The sequence below is a fragment of the Hyaloscypha bicolor genome (assembly GCF_002865645.1).
Source record: "Hyaloscypha bicolor E unplaced genomic scaffold K444scaffold_55, whole genome shotgun sequence".
In the NCBI taxonomy this organism is placed as follows: domain Eukaryota; kingdom Fungi; phylum Ascomycota; class Leotiomycetes; order Helotiales; family Hyaloscyphaceae; genus Hyaloscypha; species Hyaloscypha bicolor.
The window spans coordinates 567,106-584,215 of NW_020194557.1; the positions used below are offsets into that span (position 1 = coordinate 567,106).

Below are 17,110 nucleotides of genomic sequence, written 5' to 3' on the forward strand. Positions count from 1 at the left end.
AAGTAATCTCAAATATATCTTTTTCTAGAAAGCTAGTAACTTTAACTTAATAGAAGTTCTCGTATAGGTTATTATCTTATAGGAATACTATAATATCCGGGTTCTTATAAGGGTATTCTCTATTATACTTTAGTAGAATAGCGGGAATAGTAAAAGAGATTATATCTGTATTATTTTTAGCCTTATTATAGAGTTCGGGAATAGGTTTAGGTTTGGGGCTATTAGTAATAACCTTAATATCTTTTATATAAAAGGGCTTTATAGAGGTTAAGTAAAAGATAGTATTACTATATAATAAAGCTAGTATATAGTTCTCTCTATTAATAGCTACTAGCTTATATGGCCTATCCTAATTACTAGGTTAACCGGTATTTTCTTTATATTATATGAGAATATCCGAATTTAAAAGAAGTTTATAGATATTAGTAGTACTAGAACTATTTCGGGTATTTAGGGTATTCGTAATCTAATATCTAGTTTAAAGCTTCTGAATTTCTACTATTACTTTCTTAAGTACTACTAATTACTATAATATAATTAGTAATAGGATATTATATTTAGTTATTCGGAATAAAATACTATAAACCAAGAGAATTAGAATAATATTATTAGGTCTAGTAGAATTATTAATAGCCTTAAAAGCTATTTGAAATATAATATTCTTATTAATTCTATTAATTTTGGCTATAATAATAAGGTAAGTATATTAAATTAGGCTATAGTAATGTTTTATAATTTTAATTAGTGTATCAAAGGATTAATTACGTTAATCAAATTAATCGATTAATTAATTAATTAATGTGATTAGATTATGATTAACGTGATTCAGACTTTTTTTGATTAGATTAGATTAATTAATCTTGATTAATCTGATTAATGCTTGATTAATCACGTGACACCGGAGTTTCTTGACTTTTTTTACTTTTCTCTTTACTTTTACTTATTAATTATTAAATAACCTTATAACTAATTAATAATATTATAATAAAAAAAACTAAATTAAGCTAAGAACTAACTAATTACTCCTTTTCTATAATAATAAACTGATTATCTGTGAGGGGCGTACGTAATGGCGCATGGACGGGTGTCAGATATCGTAGATCTAGTTTCCTATTTTGGGTAAAGCTTGCATGAGATCGCATTTCCTAATTAAGTAAAGGACTTCGTACGCTTGGCCAAGCACTAGGGAATATATAGGGAGACGCTTCTAGCTTTGGAAAGGGGCATCGATTAGTCTTTTGTTGGAATCAACTCTTGGAAATCAGTTACACTTGCAAGCGTCACTCTAAAGCTTACTTACCTTGACTAGGTACTTGTGCATCACCCTGCTATTGTGTGCCTCACAGCTTGGTAAGCTGCGGCCCAGGCCGCCGCTAGGCGGCCGTAGCCCTAATGCGGCTAGCGCCATCACGTGTCTAGTCACGTGCTCCATTAATCAAATTAATCAATTAATAATCGATTAATCTGATTAGATTATGATTAGAATACGATTAATGGTAAATTTCCTTGATTAGATTAGATTAATGCCCATTAATCTAATCTAATCTAATCATTTGACACACTGATTTTAATAGAACTATAAGCTTTTATAGAAATAATTTTAATCTTGATTCCTATAGTATTTATAAGCTAAGTAAACTTCTTACTAGTAAACTACGTTTTAATATTTGCTATAATTTAATTAGGAAAGCCTAAATAGGTATTAATCTAATACTATTTTAGGGTATTCCAAATATATAATATACTAATATTTTAAAGCTATTAGCTAGCTTAATATCTAGTATTTTTATTAATAATATAGAGTATAAACTTACTAGAAATATAGAAAATATTAATAATAATAGAGTAATTAAAGCTAATATTATCTTTTAGGTTAAACTTAAATTATTCTAGTAATTATCCGAATTTCTAGTATTACTTATAGTACTTTATAAGGTATTTAAGGGCTTTTATATTAATATTATAGCCTGCTTATTCTAGTATATTTCGAAGCTTACTAATAAATAAATAATTAAAATAATAATATAGATATTATAATTTGATTTCTATAAGAAATCAGGGATTATAAGTAAAGAATTCGGAAATAAAGCTTTATAAAATAATATTTCAAAGTAGGAAAAAGTATTTAAAACATTATACTATAAGTATAAAGTATCTAGTAAAAATAATAAGATAATTAGTAAGATTATTAAAATAGATTTCTAGCTTGTTTATATTAGCTAAGCTAAGTAGAAATAAAGTTTTTATAAATATAATATAGAATTATACTTGCCTAATTAGTATTCTTATTATTATAGATCTAATAGAGAATATAGACCCGATACTAAACTAGATATTAACTTGATTTTTAGTAGTTTTATTAAGTTAGATACTACTATTAGTCTACTATAAAGCTTGGAATTAGTTAGAACCAGTAATTAAGAATCTAAAGGCTTTAGTATTAATTATAACTTTATAAAAGTAATAAGTATTATATCTTAATATACTATTAATTATAAATATCTAGGTATTTTCTATTTATTTAATAGGCTTTAAGATATAGTTTTTATCTATTATCTAGTATATAAGAAAAAGGGAAATAAGATTATTTATAAGGATATTAGTTATAGGAATAGCAGGAGCAGGGGCTATAAGAGTAGCTAGAAAGCTCTTAATAGAAGTAAAGTAGGAATTAGAGTAATATTTCTCTCCTTTATTTATTTCTACTAGTAAGGCTTTAAAAGCATTACTTACTAGTTCGTTCTTATTACTCTCGTTATTCTTTTCTCCTTTAAATTTAGTAATATACTATATATAAGTATTACTAAAGCATTTATTAAAGTTATAGATATTTCGGGATCTAAATTAGTAAATATTTCTATTCTTGAATTAAGCCTTCTTAGTCTTTTATTTTTCTGGTATATATTTCTATAAATAGTATTTGAGTCTTTTATATATAAAATATAACTTTAAAGTATAATTATTATAATTATAGGGCTTAAAGTAGTTATTATAGTTTCCGAAATTATAGCTAGGTCCGTATTAATAATTTCCGGATAAATAGTAATTTAGAGAGTTTTGAGAATAATATTATTAATTAGTAAAGTAGGTTTTAATAGTAATTTATTACTTCTTCTTATAAGTAGTAATAGATAATTAGAGCTTATTAATAAGCTGGCCGAGATTATTAGAAGAGTCCGAGATTATATATTAGTATACTAGTAAGCCTTAATAAAAGGTAATAATCTTATTATATAGGAATTCGGTACTTTATAAGACAAGAGTAAGGCTATATTATAATTTATATAGGTTATTAATTAGTATTTAGACAAGCTCAAATATTGTTTTTTTAGGGTCTTTTACTATTATAATTACTAAGGTAGTAGTATTTTATTTATCTAAATTTTAATAATAGAAACCAGGGCCTTTAAAGAAGCTATAAATATTTATATAAGCCTTTTTATATATATGGCTCGAGAGCTAGTTATTATAGAAGTAGTCTTATACTAGTTCCTTTAATATAGTAAGAAAAGCTCTTACTAGTACCTTTTCTAAAAGCTTTATATATTAGTAAATATTAAAGAAAATAGTAAGTTTATAATTAAAACTACTATTAGTTCTATTATATTTCTGTATTTTAAAATATATCTTTACTATTTCTCTAATAAGCTTCCTAGCAGAAATAGTAGATACTAATTAATAGTAGTTCGGGTTTAGTAGTAATACTAGTAATAGTAAAGGTAAAAGTAGTAAATAGCCTTAATTTAGAAAAAGTAAATAGATAGCTTAATTTCTTAACTAAGATTATCTAGTTTTCTTATATCTAGTTCTATCTAGAATAAGATAAACTAATATAATAGGTTTCTAGAGAAGATCTATTCTAATTAAACTATTATTAATAATATTAGCTTTATTCTATATATTTTTTATTTCCTTTCAGGCAAAATTAATAAATAATTATATAATAGTAAGGTTTCTATAATTCTATTTAATATAGATATTATTATATTAAAGTTAAGCTCGAAGATTCTATATAAATATATAGTTTATTAGACTATATACTATAGTATTAAAGTTTTTAAAGTTATTCTAAAACAGATCCCATAAATTATTATTACTTTTCTTATATAAGATATACTAATATATTTTAGTAATTATATATTCCTAAAGTTTAGCCTTTATTATAGTTAATAGGTTAATACCGTTTTCCTATTTCTTAATTAGTTTCTTTTCCTTATTAATATCTATACTAAACCGAGTTCAGGTTCTCTCTAGTATATATATATGATTTATAGCAGGAGAGGTTTAAAGGTAAGGTAGTTTATAATAGGTTTATAGAAAGGGTTTAATAGTAAAAGTATTCAGATACCTGGTTTAAATACTAAATACCTAGTTCAGATACTAAATACCTGGTTTAAATACCTAATTAAGATACCAGATACCTGGTTATTAAAATACTAGATACCTGATTTAGATACTAGATACCCCAGATATCTAGGAATATTAAGAATATTAAAGTAAATATTTCGCCCTTAAATATTTCATTTATAATAAGAAATTTAGGAAGTAAAATATTATAATTCCGGAAGAATCTAAAGCTTAAAGGACTTGATTTAATAATAAAATCGAAGTAGTAATTAAAAAGCTTTAAGAATATATATAGAATATATATTTCGGGGAAATAATTCTATAAATACGGGTATTATATAAGTAAAAAAGATAGTTTCTAAAAAGGTAATCTTGGGACTAAAAGAAGTTAGTTTTAAAAAATAGTAAAAGTTAAATAGATAGATAGTCAAATAGCTAATTACTTATTAATTAGTAAGAGCTAGTATTTTCTTTATAAGCTACTAAATACTTTTATAAAGTTAATAAATAGTTTTTTTCTTTAATATAAAATAGACTAGATTTATCTTAGGCTATTAAATACTTTTAGGACTAATCTAAAATCTTCTCTAATCTATATATATAAACTAATTAGTATTAGTTTACTAGTAATATATAGTATTATTATATAAATATAAAAATACTAGTTATATTAGTTAGTAAAGTTATTATTATTTAGAAATAGGAATTATAGTATTATAATATTAATATATAATCTCTAAATCTACTAAGCCTAAAGAGATCTAGTTTACTAGTCGAGTTACTAATAGGATATAAGGTTATATAACTATATCCCGTATCCTATATTCTATTATCTATATTTTATTACTTATATTCCGTATTTCATATCTCGTAATTATATATATAACTTCTAAAGAAATAGCTATACTAATAATAAAAAATATTAGAATATTAAAATATTTAAATATACTAAAGCTATTTCGAAATCTAGGAAATTGGTTTTTAAACTATTATTAATTAATAATCTTAAAACTAGATAATATATTTTTAATATTTCCGAAATTCTTATTAAAAGATATTATAATAATAAATCTTTTTCTGGCTTTTATAATAAGTCTAGAAAATAGATTTCTATTATAATTTCTATAGTAATTTAATTAAATTTAGCTAATAAAACTAATATTAAACTAATAAAGCCTATTACTAATATTACTAGTAAAACTAGTAAAACTAGTATAACTAATTAAGAATCTAGTAAAAAAGAAAAATAAGCTAAGTTTAAGACTTTTAATAAATAATATAAATCTGAATACTAGTTTAAATATAAAATTAGTAAAATATTAGTAAATAAAAAAAGAGAAATAGGAAAAAGATATTATTTAGAAAGCCGAGAACTAAAAAAAAAAAAAGAATATTAATAATATTAATAATATATCTAAATATTATATTTATAAAATACTAGCTAAATAAAAGCTAATATTTAGCTATTAGAATAATTACATTTTTAAGAAATTATATAATAATATTCTAGAATTCATTTCTAAATAAAAGTATTATAGAATTAATAATAAATTCTTTAAAGCTTTTTATAAAATATATATTTACTAATTTACTAATCTTTTATTTATTAATATAGGAGATATTAATATTTATAAGAATATTCTAAAACTAGTTATTAAAGGCAAGAAATATATTATTATTTAGATAAATAAGGAATTAAAGAATTTCTTTTTAGAAAATTATAAAATATAAATATAAGTATTATATTTCTAATTAATTCTATTCAAATCTATAATTCTACTTTAATATTATAATTCCTGTTTTTAAATCTAATACTAGTAATCTAAATATAAATAGTTATATTTATAAGAAGAACTATCTAAAATAGATTAAAAAGCTTAATATTTAAAAGCTTTTAATATAAGAAATAGAAATATTATAATTCTGTTTCTAAAATAAAAAAATATTAAAATATAGAAATCTAAATAATAATTATTTTATTTTAGTCTTTTAATTCTTAATAATTAATTTATTAATATAGCTCGGATTTTATAAAATATTAAATAAATGCCCTATTTATTTAATAATTTATTTTTAGTTAGTCTAATATTATATTTCTGGAAATATTAATTATAATTAATATAAAAATAATATTAAAAATCTAATTATTATTAAAGCTTTAAATAATAAATTTTACTTTAATAAAAAGTATTAGAATATTAGCTATATTTTTCTTATAAACTATAAAAAAGCTATTATTTTTAGTAAGAAGTTTTTTAAGAATATTAATTACTTTTCTATTTCTAATAATTTTAAGTTAGAAATAATAAAGGAAATAAGAAAGTATTTACTAAAAATAATAAAAGAAAGGACTTTAAATATGATTTATTTAACTAGATAAATAAATACTTTTAGCTAAATAATCTGTAAGTCTGAAATTATAAATAAGTAATAATTCTTAAATAATATAGAAACCGAAAAATAGTTTAATAATAATTTACTATTTAATAGGCCTTTTATTATAATTCTAATAAGTCTAATTACTATTAAGAATAATATATATAAAAATAGAGTTTTTTATAAGGTTATTAAAGCCTCTTATCTAGAGCTTTTTTCTTTTATTAAAAGTTAATTTAAAAATATTATAAATAATACGAAATTTAAAAAGCTATTTATTTAGAATATATTAGTATAATTTATAATTTAATTTATAATAATAAGTTCCTTTAATACCTAGTAATAAAGGCGGAAATTAAGTAATAATTAAAGGTAAATATTAATTAATATAGAGAACTATATTAGATTTAGTATAAAAATATAATTAAATAAATTCGAAAGTATAAAATAAGATTATTTAAAGATAATAAATCTTATTTTAGATATATTAAAAAGAAATTAGATTAGTTAATAAAAGAAAATTCTAATTATTTTATTATTTTGGATTCTAAATAGAGATTTTCTATTAGTTTTTAATATTTAAAAAATAAATATAAATAAATAGAAAGTCGAATATAATATAATAAACTATATTTTATTAAAATTGCTTTATTTTAATAGTTTTAATCTTTTAATTATATAATAAAAATTATAGCCTTTTATATATAACTTATAAGAATTATATAAGAAAGCTAGTTTTTCTATAATTCTAAAAAATAATTCCTTTTCTATATTTAATTAATTAAGCTTTTATATATTATATATTATTTATATTTTACTATTTATACTTTTTATTTTATTATTTTATTATTAAGTTACGTTTTATATTCTAGTATACTTTATATAGGTTTTTGTTTTATTATAGTTTCCTTTCTATAATAGCTACTTTAAACTTTACTTTTATAATATATATATATTAATAGTAAATATTAGAAGACTGGATTTATTAGCCTAATTAGGCTAGTATTTATATGAAATTATATTCTCTAATTAAGACTAGTATTTCTATATATCTAGTAAAATACTAGGTAATATATATAGAGGAAACCAGAACTTTAGAAATGGGTATTAATTAGTTTATTATTTGAAACTAGTTCTTAAAATTAATTATATTCCTATATTTATTTTATATCTTAAATTTCATTTACCTTAATTACTTATATAGTATCCTACTATTATATATCTTATAACTTTATTAAGATAATAAAATACCCTCTTGCTTTTTAAAAGATCTTATAAGTAAGAACTATTTTTTATTAATAAATATATATATTTTTAATAGCTTTTTAATATATTAATATATTTTTAGAATTATAATTATAATTAAATCTACTTATTATAAAGGCAATACTATTTCTACTTCTTATTTTAGAAGTATCTTCCGCTTCTATATACTCTTACTATTAATTTTATTATTATTAAGATAATAAAGGAATACCAAACGATACGGCTATGAATATTATTTGTAATAGAGAGGGGGTCGCAGGACAAATATGGACTTTAGGTAATAATAGTTCTAGTAGCTCATATAAAGAGTGTCTTGTACAAGCGGGTTATTGGAATAACTATAGTTAGAAGGCAAATTACAAAAGTACAGGAGTATTAGGAGCCGATTCTAATTGCTATAGTAAATGTATATTCTATTAAGGATGTGAGGAGGAACTACTGGAAGATGATATTGGAGTAGATTAAGGGCTAGGTAGAGGATCTCGTTAAGGGCCGATCGTTTTGGATGGGTTTCGGAGAACTAGTGAGGCTAGGAATTAATTTAGAGTTCGAGTTTTAAGCCCTTTAAGAGTTCTATCATTTTTGTAGTACGCGCATATTTTCTGGATTATTTCTGCGGGCGACAAGATTAATTAATTACGCGCCGTATTTCAATACCTGAAATAGGATTCCGGACAATCACCCATTGTGGAGAAACCATAACACCAGATTCGAAATTACCGAGTCTACATTTCGACGAGTTCAGGCATTCGTAAATCCCCTTATTATTCAGGGATTCGCCAGACCTCACCTTGAACTTCCTTCCTTGCCTGAAGTTAATATTTTTATCAACCTCTTCTTTGAGCGGTTTTCTCCACAAGCACCGGTGTTGCACCATGCCACCGTCGACACGGATGACGACTTACCATCTCCCCTAATTGCGGCAATGATTGTGATAGGCGCCATACACAGCAGACTACCCGGGACTCGACGATTCTCGATCGTCCAATTGGACATCGTACGTTGGAATTTACAGATTGCTATTGAGTGTGACAACACTCTGATGCGGGAGCCGATGATAATATTTGCTGAAGCACTAGTATGCCACTCTGGTATTTGGTGCGGAAACAAGCGGGCATTCGAGTTGGCTGAGGTCGTTCGGTCCATGGTAGTTGAACTCTAAACCCTCAATCTTCGTGCCACGTTCGGTTGGTAAGCTTGCCACTCTTGCTTACGAGCCTGATCGCATAAGTCTGTGCTTTTAGCGATGTTTCCAGGCCTTGCGAAACCAAAGTCGATGACTTTGCCTTGTATTTATTTAAGAACTACTAACCCTATTTTCTTTAAACTCGAGCGCATAAAATAAAAGAAGTTAAATCGGGTTTAGAAACCTTATCCTAAGCAATTATGAAAAAAGTCGGAATTGTCAAAGTTCTCTTCAGTGAACAATCGTTAGCGAAATGCCCTAAAAGCACAGACTTATGCGATCAGGCTCGTTAGGCGCTACTCACCCTCGCCTCACTCCCGGCTCAGGCAGCTCACTTGAGCTATCTGAGCAACCTGAGCAGTCCATAAGCAGTCCCTGAGCAACCTGAATAACCTGAGCAGTACCTACTTAACTAATAAGGTTAGATATTGGCTTCGGGCGCGCATTATATTACTTTTGTCAAGTTTTGACAACTATTCCTAGAAGCTTCTTTAGGGCTCCTAAGGATCCCGAATAGAACCTCTATAAAAATAGATTTTATTATGCTATAACTTACCAACTACGGTAATCGGGAAACAAAATTTAGGGTATAAGGGCAGGGGGTAAAAAGGGGTTTAAAAAATTCGATTTAAACTTGAATTTATATATATAATATCTAGATATTATATTTAGTAAGACTAGTATATAATCTACCAAGCCTTTTTACTTTTTCTAGTTAAGGTTTAGTACTAAAATAGATAATAATCTTATTATACTTAAATAGGGACTTAGAAACTCTTTTTCTTTTCCTATTTATTCTTTTTATTTCCTTTATACTAGTTCTATAAAAATAATTCTTTTAGCCTATAATATATACTTTTATATATTTATATTATAACTTATAATAATATATAAGAGATATAAGATATAAATAAGTTAGTAATAATATACTATTTATAATTTCTTAGATTTTATTTATATATAAGAATTTAAAGCTAAAGAGAAAAGAAGAAAAAGGAAAAATATAATAGCAGAAATAAAGTAATAGAATAATATTTAAAGATTTATAATTCTAATATCCTATAGAATTTGAAGCTAAAAAGAGAAAAAGTAAGATATAGTAATAAATAAATAAATATAGCCAAGATTACTAAAATACCCAATTTTAGAAATAAGCTTGGTTTGAATTATAGCTTGAAACCTTAGCTAAAACTAATTCTTTTAACTAAAACTATATCTATATTAACTATATAATACTAGCTATTATATTATTTCCTTTTCTAAAAAAGCTTAACCCGAGTACTAGTATAGTAAAATAAAAGAAAAGCTAAAGTAAATATAATAAAAATAATAGAATAAAGGAAAAGAATTCTATTTTTAATTACTAGCTATAAAATTAGTCTTCTATATATAGTTAAAAGCCGGATCCAAGATTAGCTCTTTTCTAGAATTACTAAAATTATTACTAGAATTAGAATAATAGTTATAACTTATTTATAAGAACCAGAAATAGTAGTACTTATAGGAGCCAAGCTATAGTTCTTAATAAAGTATTATAATAATAATATATAGATTAATTAAGAGGAAATAGAGGTATAGTATAAGTAGCCAAAGCTTAAAAACAGGAATGTAGTCACGTGAGCCTGCACGTGACCACTAGTATACAGTTGCTATGTAATATAAAGTAATCTTGAAATCTATATCTAATACATTTACTAGTTTAATAATAATATTAGTAGAGTTCCTTTAATATAAAACGAGCTAATATAGCTAATAAAATTAGTTTAGAGAACTCTAGAATATTAATTACTAGTATAATAATATTAATTATTAATTTATTAATATTTATAGAATTACTAGTAATTCTAGAAATAATCTAGTATAATAAAGCAGCTATTTTTAATAAGAGCTATTAGGCCGTTTATAGGAAATTACTATATTAAATAAGAATATATTAGGGAATTAAAACTATTATAAAAGCTAGATATTTTATTAATATCTAATTAGCTTTAGCTATTTGCTTTATATAGAATATATTTAAATTTAGTAATATAAATAAAAAGAGAATTATTATTTTAATAAAGAATATAGAACTTGTTTTTAGCCTCTAATTATTTATTTGAATTATTATATATTTATAAAAGCTAATCTAGAATTATTTAATAATTTTATAATTAAATATATTTTATATAGAAAAGCTATAATAGAACTATTAATTAGATAAATAAATTAAGGTTTAAGCAAATATAATAGAATTAAATTATAATATTTCTAATTATTATATTATTAATAATTAGTTTTACTTTAATAGAAAATAACTAAATATTAAATTTATAAATATTTCTAGTAAACTTTTTAGAATTAAAGAGCTTTAAATAGAACCGAAAAGCTTGGGTTTTTATAAGAGCTATTTATAGAATAGTAATTTTAGAATATAGGCTATTAAACTTATATTAGATTTATATTTAAAAGATATCTATTTTTAAAGAAATATTAATAAAGTTAGTACTAAAAAATTAATAAAGTAGTAAATTAGAGGCTTTAATAAATAATAAGAAATTAAATTAGCTAAAATCGAGCCTTTTAATATTTTATAAATAAAAAACTATAAATAGTATTATATAATAATAATAATAATAATAATAATAATAATAATAATAATAATAATAATAATAATAATAATAATAATAATAATAATAATAACTATTATTTAAAAAATAAAAGCTTTAGATTATATAATAGTAGAAATAAAGTAATAGAATAATATTTAAAGATCTATAATTCTAATATTCTATAAAATCTAAAGCTAAAAAGAGAAGAAATAAGATATAATAGTAGATAAATAAATATAGCTAAGACTATTAAAATACTAAGCTTTAGAAATAAGCTTAATTTGAACTATAACTTGAAACTTTAGCTAAAACTAATTCCTTTAGCTAAAACCGCATCTATATTAATTATATAATACTAGCTATTATAGAAAGTAAAGAAATAATAAATATTATACATATAAGAAAGTAATTACTAGGGTTTTATAAGCTAGGTTTAAGAAAAAGAGATTATATAATTAGAGAAATCTTCTTAATTATATAATCTAAAAAATAGTATATAATATTATATAATTAAATACTCTTAAAAATAATCTAACTATTTATTATTAAGAGTTATATAAATAAAGTTAATTTCTAGTTAATTTCTTAAAATTAAAATTAAAATTAAAATATTAAACTTTTATCTAATATAAGTTCTTTTATATTTTTATGTATTATAAAATATATTAGTATTAACTCCTATATAGTCTATATATTAATATTACCTAATAAGAGTAACTTATAATATACTAATTTAGACTTTTAGTTATAGTACCCTAATTCGTTATAGTCTAGTCTAAATTATCGGCTTAATAGACTTTCGAGCCTAATTATCCAGTTTAGTCTAACGTCCTAAACTGATTAGACTGCACTCCGTCTATTTCATATACATGCCTCCTTGCTTCCGCTTCCAATTCAACATTCCTCTCGGCTTCTCCTTGTAATTCAACATTCCTCTCGGCTTCTCCTTGTAATTCAACATTCCTCTCGGCTACTCCTTGTAATTCAGTACCCTCGTATTGACCGACCAGATCCTTATCGTGCACTAATGGCGATGGATCTGGACTCGACCTGTTTTTGCTACTTGACATCCGCTTCTTCCTATACTTTAGCATTATTACCACGGCGCCCGTGAGAAGCAAAGCCGCAAATACGGCCCCGATGATGATTCCTGCAAGTGCTCCTGTACTCAATGCCGAGCTGTGTTTTGCTTTTGAGGATCCCGTTGGGGGCGAGGTTGTTGTTGAAATGGGTATTTGGCTACCTGTAGACGTGATGCCTGTAAGGGTAGCTTTGTCTAGCTCAAAGCCTTCGTAGGGAAAGGCATATGCCTGGTCTAAGGACCCCGTTGCTGTGAATAAGGACGACGCTTGAATGCTTTCGGAATCGTAGGATGTGATCTGAATAGGGACATTGAAGATATTTGTGTAGCACGTTCCGCCAAACGCGGGACGATTAGATGGCGGATTCGACGCCGGAGCAAAGCCATAGCCGCTGATAATCAGATGTCAGCAAAAGAAACATGGCACAGTGTCTATTGTGTACGACGAACCTTGGACAGCAAGCAATGTAGTTCGATGTGTAGATTCCCTGTGTTGTATATCCAACCGGGCAAACTAGCGGACTGAAAGCTACTTGGGAGACACCAGACGTTTGGAGCAAGAAACTTGACATAAATTGCGTGGGATAACATGATGATATTGTCGTCAAGGGTACTGGCAAGGGATGGTTAAGCCATATTCTGAACTGGTCACGTTCCAGCATCGTTAATCCACCTACGGACTCGGCGCATTGTGTTGGAGCTGAGAACGCGGTCGTGAGGGCGTAAGCGGAAGCAGATGTGGTCGACGCAGGGAAAGAAGCCATTAGAAGAGCTTATTGAGCGAATTGTCGATAGTTAATCATCAAGAGTCAAGACTAAACGTGAAGTCCGTCGGGAACGGGCTGAAGGTAGGGAAGATAGGGTAAGAAGAAGGATAAATCAATACACGTAGGGAGTATTAAGGCTCTTTACTCTCTGGAAGGATTAAGCTAAGCCGCTTTGTCTTCCAAGCAGTTGTTACCCGCTCTTTAAATAGATTTCAACTTCTCTGGAAATAGAAGGCGTCGCAGATAGCTTTTCGACAGCCTTGCTTGCGTACACGCAGCCTACTTCTACAGTACCTACTAGCAAAGCTCCTCGTATTCGTTTAATTAGAAAAATAACGCCTTGCACTGCCGCTTTAATGCAGGCCTTTCAAGCTATTTCAAGCTCATTAACGCCTTCTTAAACCGTTAGTGTGTATACCTTAACAATAAAACAGCTGACTGGGCAAGGGAATAGGATTACGTATCGCCGTTAGATATGCCGTATTTTCATTTCGGTGTAAGAGATAGATGGAGGTCAGATAGATGAAGTTGACCTCAAAAGCGGCGGACTGAGCCGTGCTTGTGTCACTGCACCGATAAGTTACCTACAGGACTGTACGCGACTAGCTTCACTTACGGCCGGCCATAGCCTCGCCTCTAATTTACTCGTCACTGCGAAATCGTACAGTAGGGAACACGGTTTGAAGAAAGACTGCGTTACAGGGAATGGGGCACCACCTGCACTTTCGGGCCACGTGCTGGCGGCTCAGCCCGTCTCAGCGCCAATCTGTGCATGGCGTTTGCTGTCCTAAGTGAACGACCACCGTTGGCCACAATCGCTTCTTGCTTTTTATTAACACACCAATCCACTCAGCTGTCGGAAGAGGTGTCGCACACTTCCCAGAGGCTGCGAGCCTGCTGAAGGAGCGAAAGCAAGGAAGCCTGAGTTCGGAGAAATTCATGTCCGGTTGCAACAGGCTCTCCCGAGATGCGTGTTCCTCAGCTCGGTCGACGACGACGCATAATCCTGTCATCCAGGGTACAATCAGGATTCTCAACGGCAATATTGCAAATACGACGGACGTGCATTTCAACATCCCAGCGGATTGAAAAGCAATAGAGGATACAGAACCAATAGCGCCCCTAACGCTCAGGTTGCTGTACTTCCCTGTACATACAGTCGGTCCGATCCAAAAGCGACAAAACGGTCGCATTTTTGTATCCATAATAACTTTTTAACCACAACCCCAATTAATTAATACTAAGTAATGTAATTATAGAAAAGAACCAGGCGAATGAAACTTACTAATCAGATTGTTAATGCGATTTGTGGTTAATTAGTAATCGAGGTTTAAAGTACACGGACGTTTTTAACTTTTTTGATTTTTGACTATATAAACGCGAAAATATTTCATGAAAGTCACGTGTACCTAAGTAAATAATAAATTAAACTTAGACTTAAAAGGCCTTATAAGGCCCCTTAAGCTTCTATAAGCTTAGTATATATAGTAAGAGCTTAAACTTTGGAGAGTTATTAGTTAGTATATTAAATGAATAGAGTAAAATAGAATAATAGCCGTTATTCTATTTTATTCAAGTATAAACCTCGTTATTTATATTTTATTCATATATTATTCAAGTTATTTATAAATATTTATAAATAACTTGAATAACGCACGTGATCTGTTTTCGTGATAAGCTAGCTTAATTAGGTAAGGCCTCGGGTAGTCCCGCACCTGGCGCCACCTTACTAGCCAATCAGGTAGTAGTAGCGCTTGGTAAGCGAATCGAACCTCAATAATACTTCCAGAACCTCTGTAAATTATAATTATATTAAATTACTAATATAGGAGCTAAAAATTAGAAATCAAAGAATTAGAATCTTCGGACTAAAGCAAACCTTTATAATCAGAAGAATTATAAAGCAGACTTTAGAATATTAGAACTTTCTATAAGAATATATTGTTTTCCTCGATTTTACTTCTTTCTTATATTTTAATTACTTATAAAAAATTAACTATTACTCTTATTATATTACTTTATACTATATATATCCTTATATATACTTAATATACTCGAAAATGTCTCAAGACTCCTTAATCAAGCTTAATATAAGTCAAAATTACCCCGATTTCGAATTAAAACTATTTAATAAGTAAGCTTCTCTTTTTAAGAAAGGCTACTTAAAGAAGGCGCTAAATCCTATATAAGAGAATATCGAGAACCTCCGTATATATACTATTAAGGATATGATTAGAGGGTATTTATAAGTTAATATATTAATTTTTAATAATTTTTTTACTAACTAATCTAATAGTAAAACATGGCTTAATTAATAAATATATACTTCTATAAGTAATTATTACTCTCATTTTCGGCATTTCTATAGATTTATAGACCTTAAGAATCTTAAGGATAGTAATAATAATAGTAAGTTATTTTATTATTAATTAAAAAGAAATATTTACTAATATATTTAATAAATAAAAGTAAAGCTTTTAGTCAAGTCTTATAAATAACTATAACTAGCCTTTTTAATAAGTAATTAGAATAACTAGAAGAAAACTTTACTATTAATTACTTTAAGAGATTATTATTAATAATAATATCTCTTTTTGGGCTATTACTACTTTAAGCTTTAAAAAGCTAATATCTTATTTAAATTAGTAAGCTTTTATTACCTTATTCTTTATTTATATATATACTAATATTTAATAGTTAAATATCTACTATATACTCGAAGGCTCTTATAAATAAGCTTAAGTTATACTATATTAAAAAGAGTTTAAATATTAAAAAAAAGTTAAAAGAAAATATTAATTCTTAAAGAACCTTTTCTATTACTTTAGATATTTAGACAAATATAAATTAAAAGGCGTTTCTTGGAATTACTATATAAATTTATATATTCTAATAATTATTAAATAAAATATATACTAATATATTATAGATATTTTATAAATAAGAATTTTAAATTAAAATCTTATTTATTAGTTATAAAAGACTTAAATAATATATACTCCGGTATTTATATACTTTCTATTTTATTAGAAGCTTTAAAATAATATAATATTAAATATAATATTATTAGATAAGTAATTCAAATTTAATTTAATTATATAATTACTAATATATTTTTTTAGTATTATTCGAGATAATACTAGCTTAAATAATATCTTATTAAAGGCTTTTATAAAGTATTATAATAAGGAAAGTATTAAATTTCAAGGAAATATTTCTTATATAGCTTATATATTAAATTTAGTAGTTTAAGATATTTTAAAAGCTCTTATTAAAAATAACTATAATACTTTTTATTCTATAAATTTATATAAGTAAGAAATAAAAGAACTTGAAAATAGAAAAGAAGAAAAAGAAAAACAAGTAATAAGTAAGTTTCCTATATAATTTATAAGAATTTTATTAATAAATTCTAGATTTATTAATTTAGAGAAAGGTTAAAAAAACTATTATAGGTATTAAATATAATTAGGAAAACCAACGGCTATTAGAAGCT

At 25.7% G+C, this 17,110-nt stretch overlaps 1 protein-coding gene across 1 annotated transcript; it reads right to left on the reverse strand.

Moving 5' to 3' along the window:
• Positions 1 to 12,584: 12,584 nt before the first annotated feature.
• Positions 12,585 to 13,611, reverse strand: K444DRAFT_628039 (uncharacterized protein; the record flags this gene model as incomplete). The annotated part of the gene is made up of 2 exons (XM_024882877.1): positions 12,585 to 13,239; positions 13,298 to 13,611. 2 exons carry the CDS (start codon positions 13,609 to 13,611, stop codon positions 12,585 to 12,587), a joined length of 969 nt encoding a protein of 322 aa, XP_024738923.1.
• Between the last annotated feature and the right edge of the window lie 3,499 nt (positions 13,612 to 17,110).